This window comes from Ictalurus punctatus, chromosome 10 (assembly GCF_001660625.3).
Source record: "Ictalurus punctatus breed USDA103 chromosome 10, Coco_2.0, whole genome shotgun sequence".
Classification (NCBI taxonomy): domain Eukaryota; kingdom Metazoa; phylum Chordata; class Actinopteri; order Siluriformes; family Ictaluridae; genus Ictalurus; species Ictalurus punctatus.
Window position 1 is genome coordinate 16,933,576 of NC_030425.2, and position 16,223 is coordinate 16,949,798.

The following is a 16,223-nucleotide window of genomic DNA, read 5'->3' on the forward strand; positions in this document are numbered from 1 at the left end:
TTAAAGAGAAATATGTTTTTTCTTTCCGTGTTTGAGTGCTAAAGTGCTCTGATTCTCATACAATCCACTATAAACTCTATACTATATTTAAATCAGAGAGTGAGCCATGGTATTCATTCCAAAAGTGTTACATAACTGCAAATCCACTGCAGAGCAGCTCTGAACTAGTGAGGTGCTAAAAATAATATAATATAATATAATATAATATAATATAATATAATATAATACAATATAATATAATATAATATAATATAATATAATATAATGTAATATAATATAATATAATATATATTCTGATTGGTGAGAAGGTGTTGATTAATTTTCTATAACAACAGCTCTGACAGTAGTGCAACTGCAAATCACAGGTTTATTTTAATGTACTAGTTCTAATATGTTATTGTTTCTATAGTAACAGCTTATTTACTGGAATTACTGGATACTCCACATAAAGGCTAATAATAAACAGATAAAAAATGTACCATGTAATCATTGATATGAAGACATTTTCTTTAAGGAGAAAATTTATATAACATTTATGGAACTGGTCCATATCTGTTCATATCTGTTTTGTAGACATTATACAGCATTAAAGTTAAGAATAAATGGATAAAATATATGATATCATTAATTAAATAATTAAAATAAAAGGGTTCATATGATTTAAATGACTTTAAAAGAAATTATATATATATATATATATATATAAATATATATATATATATATATATATATATATATATATATATATATATATATATATATATATATATAGGGAACCAATTAAGCATGCTAGAAAATATTGCAGGCAGAATGATAATTGTCAGAGCAGATGGGATTGGTCAAGAGTGTCTGTGGGAGCAGGGTTAAAAAAAAAAAAAAACATTCTAACACAATCTGTATGTTTGCACCGTTTTTTTTTTCTTTTTAAAGTAAAAGCTGAGATCCTCTTAACATTCTATCTGCTTCCCCAACCAAATAATTAATTTACCATTGCTGCTGCAGTGTTATATTACAGTTTAATGCTATAAGATGTAAGCACCTGATATAAGACTAGAAAAAAATGATATAGGTTTGCACAGTTATCATACCATTAGGCTTATACTGTAGAAATCAGCTCTTAGCATCCTCAAGAAATATTCTGACCACTTTTACACTAAATATGACCAAATTATAATGAATCAGGACTAGAAATATAGAGATCATTCAGTTGCTCAAGCTTATTCTTTACAAACAATAGGTTTCCATTCTGATCGGGATAAAGGCCAGTTTCTGCCATCTTATTCCATCTTCCCCAGTAGAATAGGTTGTGATTTGCACCTCTGTCGGTCCGCCTCGTCTTTTCCCTCTGGGGGAGCACAAGAGATCCAGCCTGTCTCCATGACAACTGTCTCTTATAGCACCATCAGCAAGAGACGATAATCAATAGACGCTAAAAAGAAAGCAGCGAGCAACTCAAACCAGGCCTGTAAGAACATTTTGTCATTTCTAAATAAAGATAAAGTGTGATGTTTTGTGTGTTACTGATAAACACAGAAGAAAAAGGCAGCACTGTCTGCACCTGAGGCATGTCACAACTATAGGAGGCAACAGTGAGAAATTTCATTCATAAGGACCCTTGATTCTCAGTGTGTCCTTCTCCAATACAGGAGGTAGACACTTTAATATGGAAAAGCCCAGACAGCAGTGATGAATGAAGCTGCTGTTTATTTTCAAATCTTCTTTTTTTAATGAAGGGATATTAGATCATAGTTATATCCTGGAACATTGTGAATACCTTATCGTGGGAAACTGCAGCAGACACTGGAACAAAGGGATGTAAGGCTCTCTGCTCTTTGGCTCTATTTCTGACTGATTTTACATCTCTGCTTATGATAGAGATGTTCATAAGTCACTTTAGATTCTGAATGTCAGAAGATATTGATTCATTTTCTATAACAGCAGCTGCAAATTACAGGTTTACAGTATATTAATGTGCTTGTTCTAATACTTTATTATTTATATATATATATATATATATATATATATATATATATATATATATATATATATATATATATATATATATTAGAAGCTCGTTCATGGAGACTTGTACAGCAGATGATCCACATAATCTGTCTACTAAACAAATTTTTATAAACTTGTTGTGAATTAATGAATAAAAACATGTTATTGGTGTTATGATGAAGTTTTCTGTAAGGAGATGTTTACTGAACATTTATGGAATGAGTCTCCAGTGTCCGTGCAGTGTTAGAGCTAAAGCTGTAACGTTATATTCTCTGACATCTTCAGGACAGAGGGCATTTTCAGGAAATATTATTATTTTTATTTTTTTTAATTTTTTTTGGCTTAGTAAAAACGAAAGGAAAAAGAAGGTGATGAGGCACATTACAGTGGTATGAGAGAAATAAAACACTTCAGGACTCACTGTTATTGGAAAATGCTCAACATCAGGGTGATAGCAGCACATCAAAATGCTCCACCGTGGATTAATTTCATACATTCTATACTTGAAAGGCTGAAACGTTTGATTTATAGATCTTTAATCATTATCTTGGGGCCCCAGAGAATCCCTAGCAAAATTCTTACCATTATATGGAAAGAAATGATAATTTTCTGTTTATTGTGGCAGCAACAAATTTGGCTTAATAATTATGGACTTAATAATAATTAGGTGTGGTGTTGTCTGACTGCTCATCTTGTCAGTCATGTGTAGCAACAAAACCTAATAATATTAAAGCATTCGCAACATAAAAATGCATGCAATGTTTTTTTTCTCTATAAACAAAAATGATTTATGCACAAAGGATATATGGGAGCGGCCGACACAATGTGGTATCCACTCCCTCACATTGAAAGCAGCCTCTTAAGTAATGGCTTAAGAAAAAGTGAATTCTTTGAACACTAAATTGTAGGAAAATTTGTCAAAGAAAAACTGAAAGTAAATCAGGAAGGAAATTCCATTTCACTTACTCCAAAACTTTCCCATATCTTCCTTTCACATCAGAGGGACACTTCTTAAATAATAAACTTTTATTAAAGGCATTTTCAAAATTAATCATGAATTTTCACAAAGAGTGGAAACAATCACAAAACAGACATATACTTCTCCTTTAAATAGTATACAACAATTCTGATATCAGTGAGATATCATCAGAGGGATAAGAAGTCCTCTCTAAACCCGAGCCAAATGCAACAGAACAGAAAGTGTTTAAAAGTAACATTAAGGTACAGTATGCCACATGCACACTGTACTCATGCATATCACTCTCAGCTCAGCTTGGGCAACTATTTTACCAAATGATACATTCACTTGCTGGAAGGACTGTGTTATACATGAGAATGCTGCTTAAAACAAGAACACAATTTTTGCTTAATAATATATACATCATGTTCTCTGGCCATGTGTACACACACACACACACGCACGCACACGCACACACACACACACACACACACACACACACACACACACACAGAGAGAACTGCTACAAGTTCAGTATTTAGTTCTGTATTGTCTCTACAGCATTGTGATTCATTTTAGTGAAGTGTGATTCAGTTCAGCAGCATGTTATTCGGTTCACTCAAGTACAGTTTAGTTAGTACAGAATCTGTTTAGTGAAGTGTGATTCAGTTCAACAGTTTGAGATTTAGTTTAAAAGAGTGTAATTCAGTTCACCGGAGTACGATTCAGTTCATCAGACTCTGTTTCATTTTAACAGAGTGTGCTTAGTGAGGTGTGTTTCTGTTCAGCAAAGTGTGAATCAGTTCAGCCGAATGTGATTCAGTTCAGCAGAGTGCAACTCAGTTTACCAGAGTTTGTTTAGTGGAGTGTGATTCAGCTCAGTACAGCGTGATTCCATTGAGTGGAGTGCAGTTCAGTCCAGCAGAGTGTGATTCATTTACAGTCTGATTCATTTATTCAGAATGTGAATCAGTTCACCAATCAGTAATTCAGTTGAGCAGAGCCTGTTTCAGTTGAACAGGGTTTAAGTGTGATTCAGTTCAACAGTGTCTGATTCAGTTCAACAGTGTCTGATTCAGTTCAGCAGAATGTGAGTCTGATTAGGTTCAGCAGACTCAGCTTCAGTTCAGTGCAGGAGACTCACTTTAAGTTTTTGTCCATGCAGTCTACACAGTTTCTTGTATGCCATCAGTCAGCTCATAGAAACCCTTCTTTTTTGCTCTCCTTATACAGTCCAGGGAGCTGGCTACTGAGGCCAGAACTCCCAGGCCAATTACTGGAATTATAAAGTCAATGGAATTAAGTTTTCGTAACAGGACTGAGTAAATATTGCTATCATCATTCTTCTTACTCATTACATTAATTGTGAAAATCTCAGTCTCAGAACCCAGGGCATTGGTGGCATTGACCTGGTACAGACCCGAGTCATTGGAAGTGAGGTTGACCAGCAGGAAGGTACCATTAGAAGAGTAGATGTCATTTCCACTGTCCAGTTTCCTTAAGGTGATGTCAGATGGTGGGAAGCTGACTGACTGGCAGCAGATTGTGACAGTTCCACCCTCTTGCACCTCCTTTGATGGGTATACGGTCACAGTGACATTCCTTGGAGGTGCTGTTGTTGGAAAATAAGCAGAAATGACAAAAGCAGGTCAGAATGGTTGAATGCTAGCATGGCATTCATTCATTTTGTTGTAAAAGATTAAACAGATTGTGCCATTCATCTTCAGTAACTACTTAGTCCTTCATCCTAAAGTGGGAATACACTCTGAATGGAACGCATGCACCTATTCATACTTAGGCAATTTAGAACTGCCAATCCATTTAGAATGATATTGGGAGTTGGGAGGAAATGGGAGAATCCAGAAAAAAACCAGCCAGACCATAGATGGTAACCTGGGGTCAGGAGCAATCTGGGGACCATGAAACAATGTGGCAACAGTGCCACTGTGTCACCTGTATTGAACAAGGTTTCCCAAGGTTTATAGACCTGGAAAACCAGTGTCCAGTATAGTTTGGTTATTACCCTTCTCAAAGCCACCTAATTAAGCTCACCAGATAATTACCAGGTTTACCTGGTGGGATAGAGTAGGCAAAACATCAAACTGTGCTGGAATCTGGTCCTCCTAGGCCAAAATTGTGGAACCCGAGTGTGGGACATTGGCAAGTCTTATACAGAAATAGTGCTAAACAGTCTAAACCAAAATGTCCTGGACTACAGGACTATCTAAAATCTAGTCTCTAAGTAGGACTAGAACATTCATATCTATAGGTCAGGATGATGGTTGAAGGGATACATCATTCTTACCTTGCACAGTAATCTGGACGTTCTCTCTTTGATGGCCATATTTGTTAGTGGCCTCACACACATAGATACCAGAGTGTGACATATTAGTAAAGGAGATGGTAAAAGAGGTTTGGGTCCCATTACTGGAAACCAATTTAGTCTCTTCTCCATTCTGCACCCTTTTTAAAGTCACATATCCCTCTGGAGAACTCTTGGTCTGACAGGAGATGGTCACAGTCTCCCCTTCATTCAGTTTCGTCTGGGGTCTCACGTTAATGGTGGTATGCTTGGGTGGATCTGTAAAACCAAAACAATACTGTAAAGGTTGACTAGTGACAAGTGATAAAATTCAAATGCATCCCCATCAAGAACCTTCTTATATTTGCTTCAGAAATAAGATCTATTTATTGGAGATTAAACCTCCAACTTCCCACAAACAACCATTTTCACTCACAATGCACTGCCAGTGTGGTAGATGCTGTCTTCTGTGTTGATACAACCCCCATCTTCAGTGATACCTTGCAGGTAAATGTCTTATTTTGGTCACTGTCCTTAGGTTTGAAGGGGATAGTCAAGCTAAGGTTCTGCAGCTTGTTTGAGAAATTCCCACGCACTGAGTGCAGCTCAAGCTCTCCATCCAGCCACTGCATATGAAAACAGTCAACTGGGAAGACTCCACGAACTGTACAGGTCAGGTTGGTCACTTTACCTTCCAGAAAAGGTCCAGAACTTTCAATGATCGGTTCTGAGGGAAAGGCTGATGTAGAAAAAAAAGAAATATTATTAAGGTCTTTGGATTGAAACATGGCCTACCAAAGTCATTATGCTTTTAAAGTGTAATTCATTATTTTGACATTTCGAAATTCCCAGTATCTGAGAAAGAACATGTTGTGGGAAATTACATCAGTGGCAAAAATATTTCAAGGCAGCAGAGCTCAAAAATACTCCATTTTAATAAGCTTGGAGATGTTTAATCATGCTTGTTCCTCCTCATCCTCCCTAATCACTGAATCAGTGGCTGTTTCTTATCAGAGCTGGCATAAACTGCTTTCAGAATTTATCAGGCATTTTACTGGCTGAGTCAGGGATTACACAGCACTCAAGTATAATTCTTGGCTCGATATTGAGTTATCTATTACCAGGGTATAATTTAAGGTGCTTTGCAGGGGACGGCATTTCTCTAAAAACCGAAACCACCCCCACAAACATGTTATTCCTCTGTTCCATTCCCGTTAAATCTCATTATGTACTGTCCATTATTGATAACAACCAAAAAAAATGTTAAAACAAAACAAAAAAACAAAACAAAAAAAAAAACACTACAAACAAATCTACTGACTTTCCTTAAAGAATCTAAGGGGTTCTCAGGGGTTCTTGGAGAGTTCATGGTTTTTAGTACTTTAGGCCTGGGAAATATGATGATAGAATATCAATATCGTGATCATTATCATTAAGTCACAATACACTTTTCTGCGATATCACAGGTATTGTAATATTCTTTCTAATAGTTCATTTAAGAATAACATTTACAAACCCTTACTAGAAGCAGATAATTGACATTAAAAGTTTGTACAAAACCTTTAAAATCGCAAAATGTGTGTTTTTTCAGTTTATTATTAGAATGTATTAAAATCATTAGAATTTACTTTTTCTCCTTTTCAGTTTTCATGTATTTCATGAACATCTTCATGTATTGTGATATGATATTTTTTGCTATAATTCCCATCCCTAATTCAACTTGTTAGTTTCTCTGATAGGGAAATAATAGGGGTTCTACCTGGAACAGCGTACAATAAATACATCTCAGGAAGTGAAAATATCTTGAATATAGTCACATATATACAGACTACAGTACATATAGACTACATATATACTACAATAAACCTAATATAAGATTATTAAATCTATTTCTATTGATTTCAAACTTGAAAATTTCTTATTCTACTGGCAGATCATTTTGCTTCTTTATAGAAATTAATGCTTAAAATAAGCACAAATATATCATTATTATAAGTAACACTTGAATGATACTTACAAAAAACCTTCAGCTCTGTGCGTTTGGTCTTCACGACAGAGCCACATTCAACTTCACAAATGAACGTTCGGTTATCCTCCAGACCTACGGTCCATGGGCCTAGCTGGGATATGAATGCCTGAGTCTCAGTCCAGTTGAGAAGTGGTTGATGTGTCACATTTTGCCATGTTATCTGAGCATGAGGACAGCCTGAACTATTACAGGACAGCATCATAGAGGAACCTCGCTCTACTGGGATGAAGCTCATGTCTGGCTGCAGGGATACTTCCAGGGGATGAACTGAAAGGGAAAATGTTCAGGTCAAATTGGAGCATGTAAAAGAATAAACCTCAACTTTTCATTATTGGCTAGTTATGTTGATAATGAGGAATCCCTGAAATGCGTATTTGGTTTATGTTTTTTTTTCTTTCTCTATGTTTAGTATTAGAGCTCAGAGCTCAAAATGCATGACTAAACACATCCCAGATATCTTGTGCAAATTTGCAGCACATACAAAGCTGTCTATTTTATACAGCTAGGGAAAGACATTAGCAGATCTCATTATTTTCACATACAAAGATTTTCAGCCTTTAACAGCCTTAATTGGGGCTATGTTCATGCTTATTGTTTCTGTCACCTGGTTCATGTCCTTGAACTGAGCCTGACTTTGTGAACTGTAGTCAGGATGTCAGTGGTTTCGTTTCACTTGTTTAATGATGTTATGACTAATTGTTTTCCCTTTGTTCTCTTTTTTCCAACTTTCCCTTTTTAATAGCCAGCAATCTCACACAAATTTCATAACAGAGCAACTGGTCAGAAAGTCAAAGCTGATGAAATATTTTTTACAGAAAATGTACAGGCACTTTCTCAGACAAAGGTTAAGCCTTGATCCGTCACATAGAATATTCCCACACAACTTAAAACTCACTTCCAACAGTAACGGTGACATTGTCTGTCTGTGTCCCACAGGCGTTTGTTGTTTTGCACACGTAGACACCTGAGTGACTGAAGTTGGCTTTGTGGTAAGTAACAGAGACTCGAGGCCCATCACCAGACTCCAGCTCTGTCTCCTTTCCATCCAGCACTTTGCTCAGCACCAGACTGTTTGTTAGATTGCTGTCACTCACACAGGAGATGTTCATAAACTCATTTTCTTTTGGATTATTAGGGGACACAGAGACCACAGTGTTCACAGGAGGACCTGCAGGAACAAAGATCCAAATGAGTGATCCTCAAAGAACTTCACATTATGCACGAAACTCACTAAATTCAATAAAGAAATGAAAAATTTGCTTGTGTATGTCAGTATTATTTTAAAGGAGAAGTTTGTAATGTTTAAAACCCTCTGCTACTTGAGAGGTAAAATTGCAATACGTTAATAACTCCACCCATTCCCCAACTGAATGCTCCACCCATTTAATAAAATTACCTATGCCTACTGAGTTAAAAATAGATCTGTCTATAAGAAGAGTCTTTTTCTGTGCAGACAAAATGTATATAGAAGCCTGAAACACTAAAATGAACCAGATTTGATGCATGACAAGATAAGTGCTTCTCTATCATATCTTTAGGATTGTGTAATTATTACAGGTCTTGAAAAACTTTTAAACATTACAAATGGCACCTTTATGTCAAGGATTTATTAGTCCAGTCCAATAAATCCTGCACCCAATCCAGCTAACTATTGAGATGCTTTCTCTATTGATGTATAATGGAATTGAAAAACTTACAAAGGACAGTCATGGACACGGTGGTCTCTCTGGTTCTCTCCTCCAGTGGCAAGCCATCAAGACTGAGTGTGGCTTGACATCTTATTGTCTGTCCCGTGTTGTTGATTTCTGGTGTAAAAGTGTATTTGGACTGAATGGATTTAATGCCATATACTCCATCCTGTGTGCTGACCACTTCATCCCCCTTCAGCCAGTTCACTGTCATGTGTTCTGCTGGATAAACATCTGAAACCTCACAGGTCAGGGTGTTCTCCTTCCCTAACACCAAGCTGTCATGTCCAGAGATGACTGGATCTTTTGGAAAAGCTGAAAATTAAATAAAGCAAGCAATTAGATGTAACTCTGCTCTAGCAGGACCTCTGGGTAGTTTTAATAAACTGCATTACTGATTAATAAATAAACTCACAGTATACTCGGACTCTCACTGCAGCTTGCTTGGGCACTCCCTGGCAAGTTGTCTTGCACTGGATTCTATTTTCATGATTTTTATTAACACTCTTGAAGACCAGAGTTGATTCATTCAAGGACGTCTGGGTTTCAGCATACAGGGGCTTGTCCTCCAGACTACTCCAGGAGAAAGTCATTTTCTCAGAGCACTTACTCATTCGACATGTGAGCTGCTGTCTGTCTCCCACTCGAAACAGTGGCGTCGCTGGACTGAGCTCCACTTTGACAGAGGAATCTTTGGACAGAAATTGAATCAGAATAAATTTTGCAGTTATGATCAGAATTAAAATTCAGAATCACAATCACAATCAAAACAATCAGAATCAAAATTAGAATCTGAATCTGAAAAATTTAAATAACAATCAGCAATAGAATCAGAATCAAAATGAATTCAAATCAGAATTGACTTGAGAATGAGGATTGGAATCAGAACTAAAATCAGAATCAAAATAAAAATAACAATCAGAATCTGAATTGGAATTAAAATGATTCATAATCATAATTAGAGTCAGAATCCCATTGGGATTCATTATGAGATTGTTTTTAAATTAAATAATATGAAATTATTTCTTCTTATTATATGAAATGATTTGAAATTATTATTTGATTTCATTAGAACATATCTGAGTTCAGTTTTAAGAATTGTCCACTGCCAGATTATTTTGATCTCACATTATGTTCAAAAAGCTGAACATGTATTTTATAACAAAAAATGCACTCATATTAATCACTGAAAAAATTAACCTTGGATCAATTTTTTAAAAGTTGCATCAACTTGTCTTGGGTAATGTTTTTAGTTTCTCAAAATTAAAAAATAATACATTTTATATGTTGTAACTTTTTTTAGTTGAGCAAAACAAACAATGACCTGCAACTAGTAAAAGCAAACAAACAAACAAACAAAACAACTAAAGTACACTGAAAAAAACAACAACTAAAACCTTTTTTTCAGTATACTTTTTGCATCATGCCAGGAATTAAACAAATCTTGTACCTGCTGTGCAGCAAAGGATGAGATGCAGGAGAACAGTCAGAGTAACTTGATCTGGAACCATGTTGAAACTCTTTAAATCCAATAACAGGAACAGTGTTTTAGTATTAAATCAGTGAGTCTGTGCAGCTCTACTACAGAGTCACCTCATTGTGAGCAGCTTTATAGTAAGGATTTGGGAAGGGGGGAGGGATATTTGGATCAGAAAAGGGAAGATGGGGGAGTAACACACACACACACACACACACACACACACACACACACACACTCTCTCTCTCTCTCTCTCTCTCTCTCTCTCTCTCTCTCTCTCTCTTCAAACAATAAGAAAGTCCTGCCTGAAATTCCCCTAGTGGAGGCGGTGTTTGTGAGTGAAACTCTCCTCATTTACACCAGTTTAACGTCATTTTAACAAGTCCTGCTTTATCTTACCTCTTGCTATTTACTATTTTTAGCAATGTGACTAATCGCAATCATTTCCCATGTACCTTTAATACTGCAACTTTCACTTTATTTTAAACTTAAATAAAAGGAAGGCATCTCATTGGAAAAAGCATGTTGATGTTGATGTAATCTGTGCTAATTTGCTAAACTAACTGGTTATATTTCACAAAGTTTGCCTGTTTTCTTTGATATGTTCAAGTTAGAATAGCAGTGATTCGAGTAGTTAGCAAGCAGCTAGTCAGCAAGTTCAATTCTAGCTATGGTAAATATTGTCCATTTACATGATAATTTACTTCTGCTTAATTAATTAGCAAACTATGTAGTGTCAGTCATGTATATGAGCAACAGACTTACACAGATTATTAACATGTTATTTTAAGCTTTTCAAGCGTTATAAATGTATTTCATGGTGAAGTTATAAATATGGAAATGGAAATTCTTGATGGCAGATTGTGCCTTAAATGATTCTAAGTACTGTCATCATTGCTCCTACTGCTGTTTGACATCCATCTTAAATGCACAAGCCACATTTGTCACGTTTTCCAATTGTACAAATGAGGAAAACATTCGTTAGTTTATTTTGTATAGTTCCTCATCCTACCAAATTCATTTCTGGTTACACCACTGCCAGCACAACATGCTTGTGAAGGCTATAGGTTGGATTTGTACCACGGGCCTTGTGTTTGACACATGTGCCATAACACTTCTTTCTGATTAGCTTTTTTTTTTTTTTTTTTTTAAACTTTTTTAGACTATTAAGTAAGCAAGCTTTGAGGCAGTTAGGTTCCCACTCGTAAACTTCATGCTCTGGATACTACGATCTCTGCTGCTGCCACCTACTGTGGAAGAATAGGTTGAACTCATGATGAATATTACCCGGAAATATCGCAATACAAGATATGAAGCAAATTCATCTTGCAGGTATTTTGTAAAGCAATATTTGAGACAGCTATATTCTGTCTCATGCCTAATTTTGACACATTTATCTATCATTTTACTTAAGTAGAAATACTCAGTACTTTTTCAACCCCTGTATAGTTCCTATTTTTATGTCATATTGTTATTTTCTTCCAGTGCTGCACAACATCTTGCACAGTATCACACATCTCACACAAGTCTATATAGCTTCTGTGAAAGATTATGCAAAATACATCCATGACAACTATTTGTTAAATATTGATCTTGTTTTATTTGTTATTTATCTTATATTTTCTACTGTAGCATAAGAATTTTATAAGAAAGCTTTTGTAAGAAAAACATTCAAATGACACGATCACATGATTACATATTACTACTGGATATTCTAATTAGTAAAATTAAACTTTAAAAATTGCAATCAAAATTCTGATCAAATGTTATATAGTCATTCTAACAATGTGATCAAAAATAACCCAGGGCAGGAAATTCTTGGGGGGGGAAAGGAGTTTTCGAATAGAATAGAATTTACAATTTTTGTTTGCTAATCCACAACCCACAGTTGCTGTTTAACTTGGAAAATCCTTTCATTAGTGCTTGGATTATTATCATGTGAATTTCCCAGAAATCCAGCATTGAAATGAAACCAAAAGCACAGTAGATGGAAAGACAGTAGATGGAAAGACAGCCAAAAGCAATATAATATTACAATCGACTCAGGAAGCTGTTGTTAACATGTTTTCTCGTAGGTTAAGGCACAGAAATGTCCATGGCCTGGGAGTTTTTAGGATTAAAAAAGATGTGGGAGTAGGACCAAAACATTTGGGGCTTTTTCACACATAAACAAACAAACGCACCCGCACGCAGACAGGCACACACACACACACACACACACACACACACACACACACACACACACACACACACACACACAGACAAAACTTGAGTGAAAAATAGACCCTGAAATATTTACATGAACTTCAGCATTTCTTTTTTATTTTGGTATTTTGTATTTAGTATGTCTACTTTCTGCTTTAATGACAGTATTCACTCAAGCTGGTATGGACTCCACAAGTTTGTACAAAACCTTAAGTGTCGTCTGAACACAAGCTTCGGTAGAAGACATTAGACATGAGCAAATTCTGAAATTTTGTACAAAGCGGTTAACATCAATATCATGAATTTGCTTCAAATAGGGATTTAAATAGGGACCTAGAAAAAGTGCAGCTTCTTAAATATTAAATATTCAAGATATTGAACATTTACTTTGTTTTAAAACCTTCAGTTTATTTCAACTTGAAATTTAAGATTTAAAGTGGTCTCAGACTTTTGGACCACACTGTATATATAGTTTTTATTTCAGATGTATATTGCAGTTGAAATTAGTGATTGGAGCAGGAACCCCAGCTTCCTAACATAGAAGGGGTATACTTGGTATGCACCAACGTTTAGGTAGGTAGTACATGTCAAACTAACATCCAAACTAACCCCGAAAATTCAAGTTACATGAATTTACATGAACATGATATGAACAGAGCATAAGGAAACATAATGTACTTTGCATGGCACTGTAGCAGCTAAACCCATACAGTGATAGCCCAGGAGAAAGTCATTTTCTCAGAGCACTTACTCATTCGACATGTGAGCTGCTGTCTCTCTCCCACTCGAAACAATGGCCTCACTGGACTGAGCTCCACTTTGACAGAGGAATCTTTGGACAGAAATTGAATGAGAATGAATTGTAGAATTTTGATCAGGAGTGAAATTAAAATCAGGATCAGAAAATAATCAGGATCAGAAATCAGTATTACAAACAGAATCCAAATGAAAATAAGAATTAGAAACAGAATCAAAGTGAATCAGAACCATGATTAGAATCAAAATCACATAGAATATTCCCACACAACTTAAAACTCACTTCCAACAGTAACGGTGACATTGTCTGTCTGTGTCCCACAGGCGTTTGTTGTTTTGCACACGTAGACACCTGAGTGACTGAAGTTGGCTTTGTGGTAAGTAACAGAGACTCGAGGCCCATCACCAGACTCCAGCTCTGTCTCCTTTCCATCCAGCACTTTGCTCAGCACCAGACTGTTTGTTAGATTGCTGTCACTCACACAGGAGATGTTCATAAACTCATTTTCTTTTGGATTATTAGGGGACACAGAGACCACAGTGTTCACAGGAGGACCTGCAGGAACAAAGCTCCAAATGAGTGATCCTCAAAGAACTTCACATTATGCATGAAACTCACTAAATTCAATAAAGAAATGAAAAATTTGCTTGTGTATGTCAGTATTATTTTAAAGGAGAAGTTTGTAATGTTTAAAACCCTCTGCTACTTGAGAGGTAAAATTGCAATACGTTAATAACTCCACCCATTCCCCAACTGAATGCTCCAACTCTTTATTAAAATGACCTATGCCTTCTGTGTTATAAGGAAAAATAAATCTATCTATAAGCTTTTTCAGAGTCTTTTTCTGTGCAGACAAAATGTATATAGAAGCCTGAAACACTAAAATGAACCAGATTTGATGCATGACAAGATAACTGCTTCTCTATCATATCTTTAGGATTGTGTAATTATTACAGGTCTTGAAAAACTTTTAAACATTACAAACGGCACCTTTATGTCAAGGATTTATTAGTCCAGTCCAATAAATCCTGCACCCAATCCAGCTAACTATTGAGATGCTTTCTCTATTGATGTATAACGGAATTAAAAAACTTACAAAGGACAGTCATGGACACGGTGGTCTCTCTGGTTCTCTCCTCCAGCGGCAAGCCATCAAGACTGAGTGTGGCTTGACATCTTATTGTCTGTCCCGTGTTGTTGATTTGTGGTGTAAAAGTGTATTTGGACTGAATGGATTCAATGCCATATACTCCATCCTGTGTGTGGACCACTTCATCTCCCTTCAGCCAGTTCACTGTCATGTGTTCTGCTGGATAAACATCTGAAACCTCACAGGTCAGGGTGTTCTCCTTCCCTAACACCAAGCTGTCATGTCCAGAGATGACTGGATCTTTTGGAAAAGCTGAAAATTAAATAAAGCTAGCAATTAGATGTAACTCTGCTCTAGCAGGACCTCTGGGTAGTTTTAATAAACTGCATTACTGATTAATAAATAAACTCACAATATACTCGGACTGTCACTGCAGCTTGCTTGGGCACTCCCTGGCAAGTTGCGATGCATTTGATTCTCTGTTTATGATTATTATTAATACTCTTGAAGACCAGAGTCGATTCATTCAAGGACGTCTGGGTTTCAGCATACAGGGGCTTGTCCTCCATTGTTCCTCAGGAGAAAGTCATTTTCTCAGAGCACTTACTCATTCGACATGTGAGCTGCTGTCTCTCTCCCACTCGAAACAGTGGCGTCGCTGGACTGAGCTCCACTTTGACAGAGGAATCTTTGGACAGAAATTGAATCAGAATAAATTATGATCAGGATTAAAATTCAGAATCCGAAAAAATAATTAAAATCAGAATAATTCTGAATTAGAATCAGAATCAAAATGAATCAGAAACAGAAATACAATTACAGAAATTATCTTTTATCAGAAATATAGCTGCAAGCAGCAATTACGGGGCCAAGCACTACCGAAGCAAAGTAAGGAGATAATCAAGCATGATTTTAGCATTGTCATGGTTTTATGACAGTTATAAGCAAACGTGATTTTTTCATATCTTGTTAACACTAGGTGGTGCTGTTCCAAAACTATCATTTTTGACCATAATACAGGTACCCTCAAGTCATGATGTCAATGACAGGTACTAAGTTTAATCTGAATACGTTAATGCATTATGGAGATATAGCCTCACATCTGTTTCGTTATGATCGCCATTGAATTTTTCTGCATGTTATTGCAGAATGGTTTGGTTTATCAAAAAGCTTTTGATAATTTTTTGCCAACATGGTCTGAAGATGATCTGTTAAAATTTTGTCAAAATTGGGCAAACGTTCTAGGACAGGTTAAAAAAAAATGTTTGTCAGAAAATTCAAGATGGTGGACAGGAATTTTAGCCTACCATGGCATAATTAGTATCATTGTTCTCTGCATGACCCAGGGAATCTGTCAAGACAATGGGCAAAAGTAGTCGAAAGCTATTAGCATTTTTTAAAATTGTGTTATAATTGGTGACCACAAGGTGCTACTGTGCTGAAATTTTTTGAGTACTTTCGGGACATGTTCATGATGACACCTACCAATTTTTGTAACAAAGTCGTTCATAAATTACAGCATTTAAAACTAAATTCAATCTGGCCAACACCAAAGATGGCAGACATATTAAAATGTAATATCTAATGACTTATACTCATTGAATCTGTAGTTTCATGATTTAAGGACAAACCAATCATAAGTAATAAGCAGTCCCCTCAAGTCAGGTACCCTCAAGTCATGATGGCTATGACATATCCCAAGTTTGGTATAAA

The 16,223-nt window shown here is 36.0% G+C and overlaps 1 protein-coding gene across 1 annotated transcript; it reads right to left on the minus strand.

Moving 5' to 3' along the window:
* Positions 1-3,012: 3,012 nt before the first annotated feature.
* Positions 3,013-13,493, minus strand: vcam1b (vascular cell adhesion molecule 1b). Its single transcript, XM_053683323.1, has 9 exons — positions 13,415-13,493; positions 10,432-10,501; positions 9,397-9,672; positions 8,991-9,296; positions 8,189-8,461; positions 7,282-7,560; positions 5,701-6,003; positions 5,268-5,543; positions 3,013-4,574 (listed from the first exon to the last, which is right to left on the minus strand). The coding sequence occupies exons 2-9, from the start codon at positions 10,490-10,492 to the stop codon at positions 4,129-4,131; spliced, it is 2,220 nt and encodes a 739-aa protein (XP_053539298.1). The 5' UTR covers positions 10,493-10,501; positions 13,415-13,493; the 3' UTR covers positions 3,013-4,128.
* Positions 13,494-16,223: the final 2,730 nt, after the last annotated feature.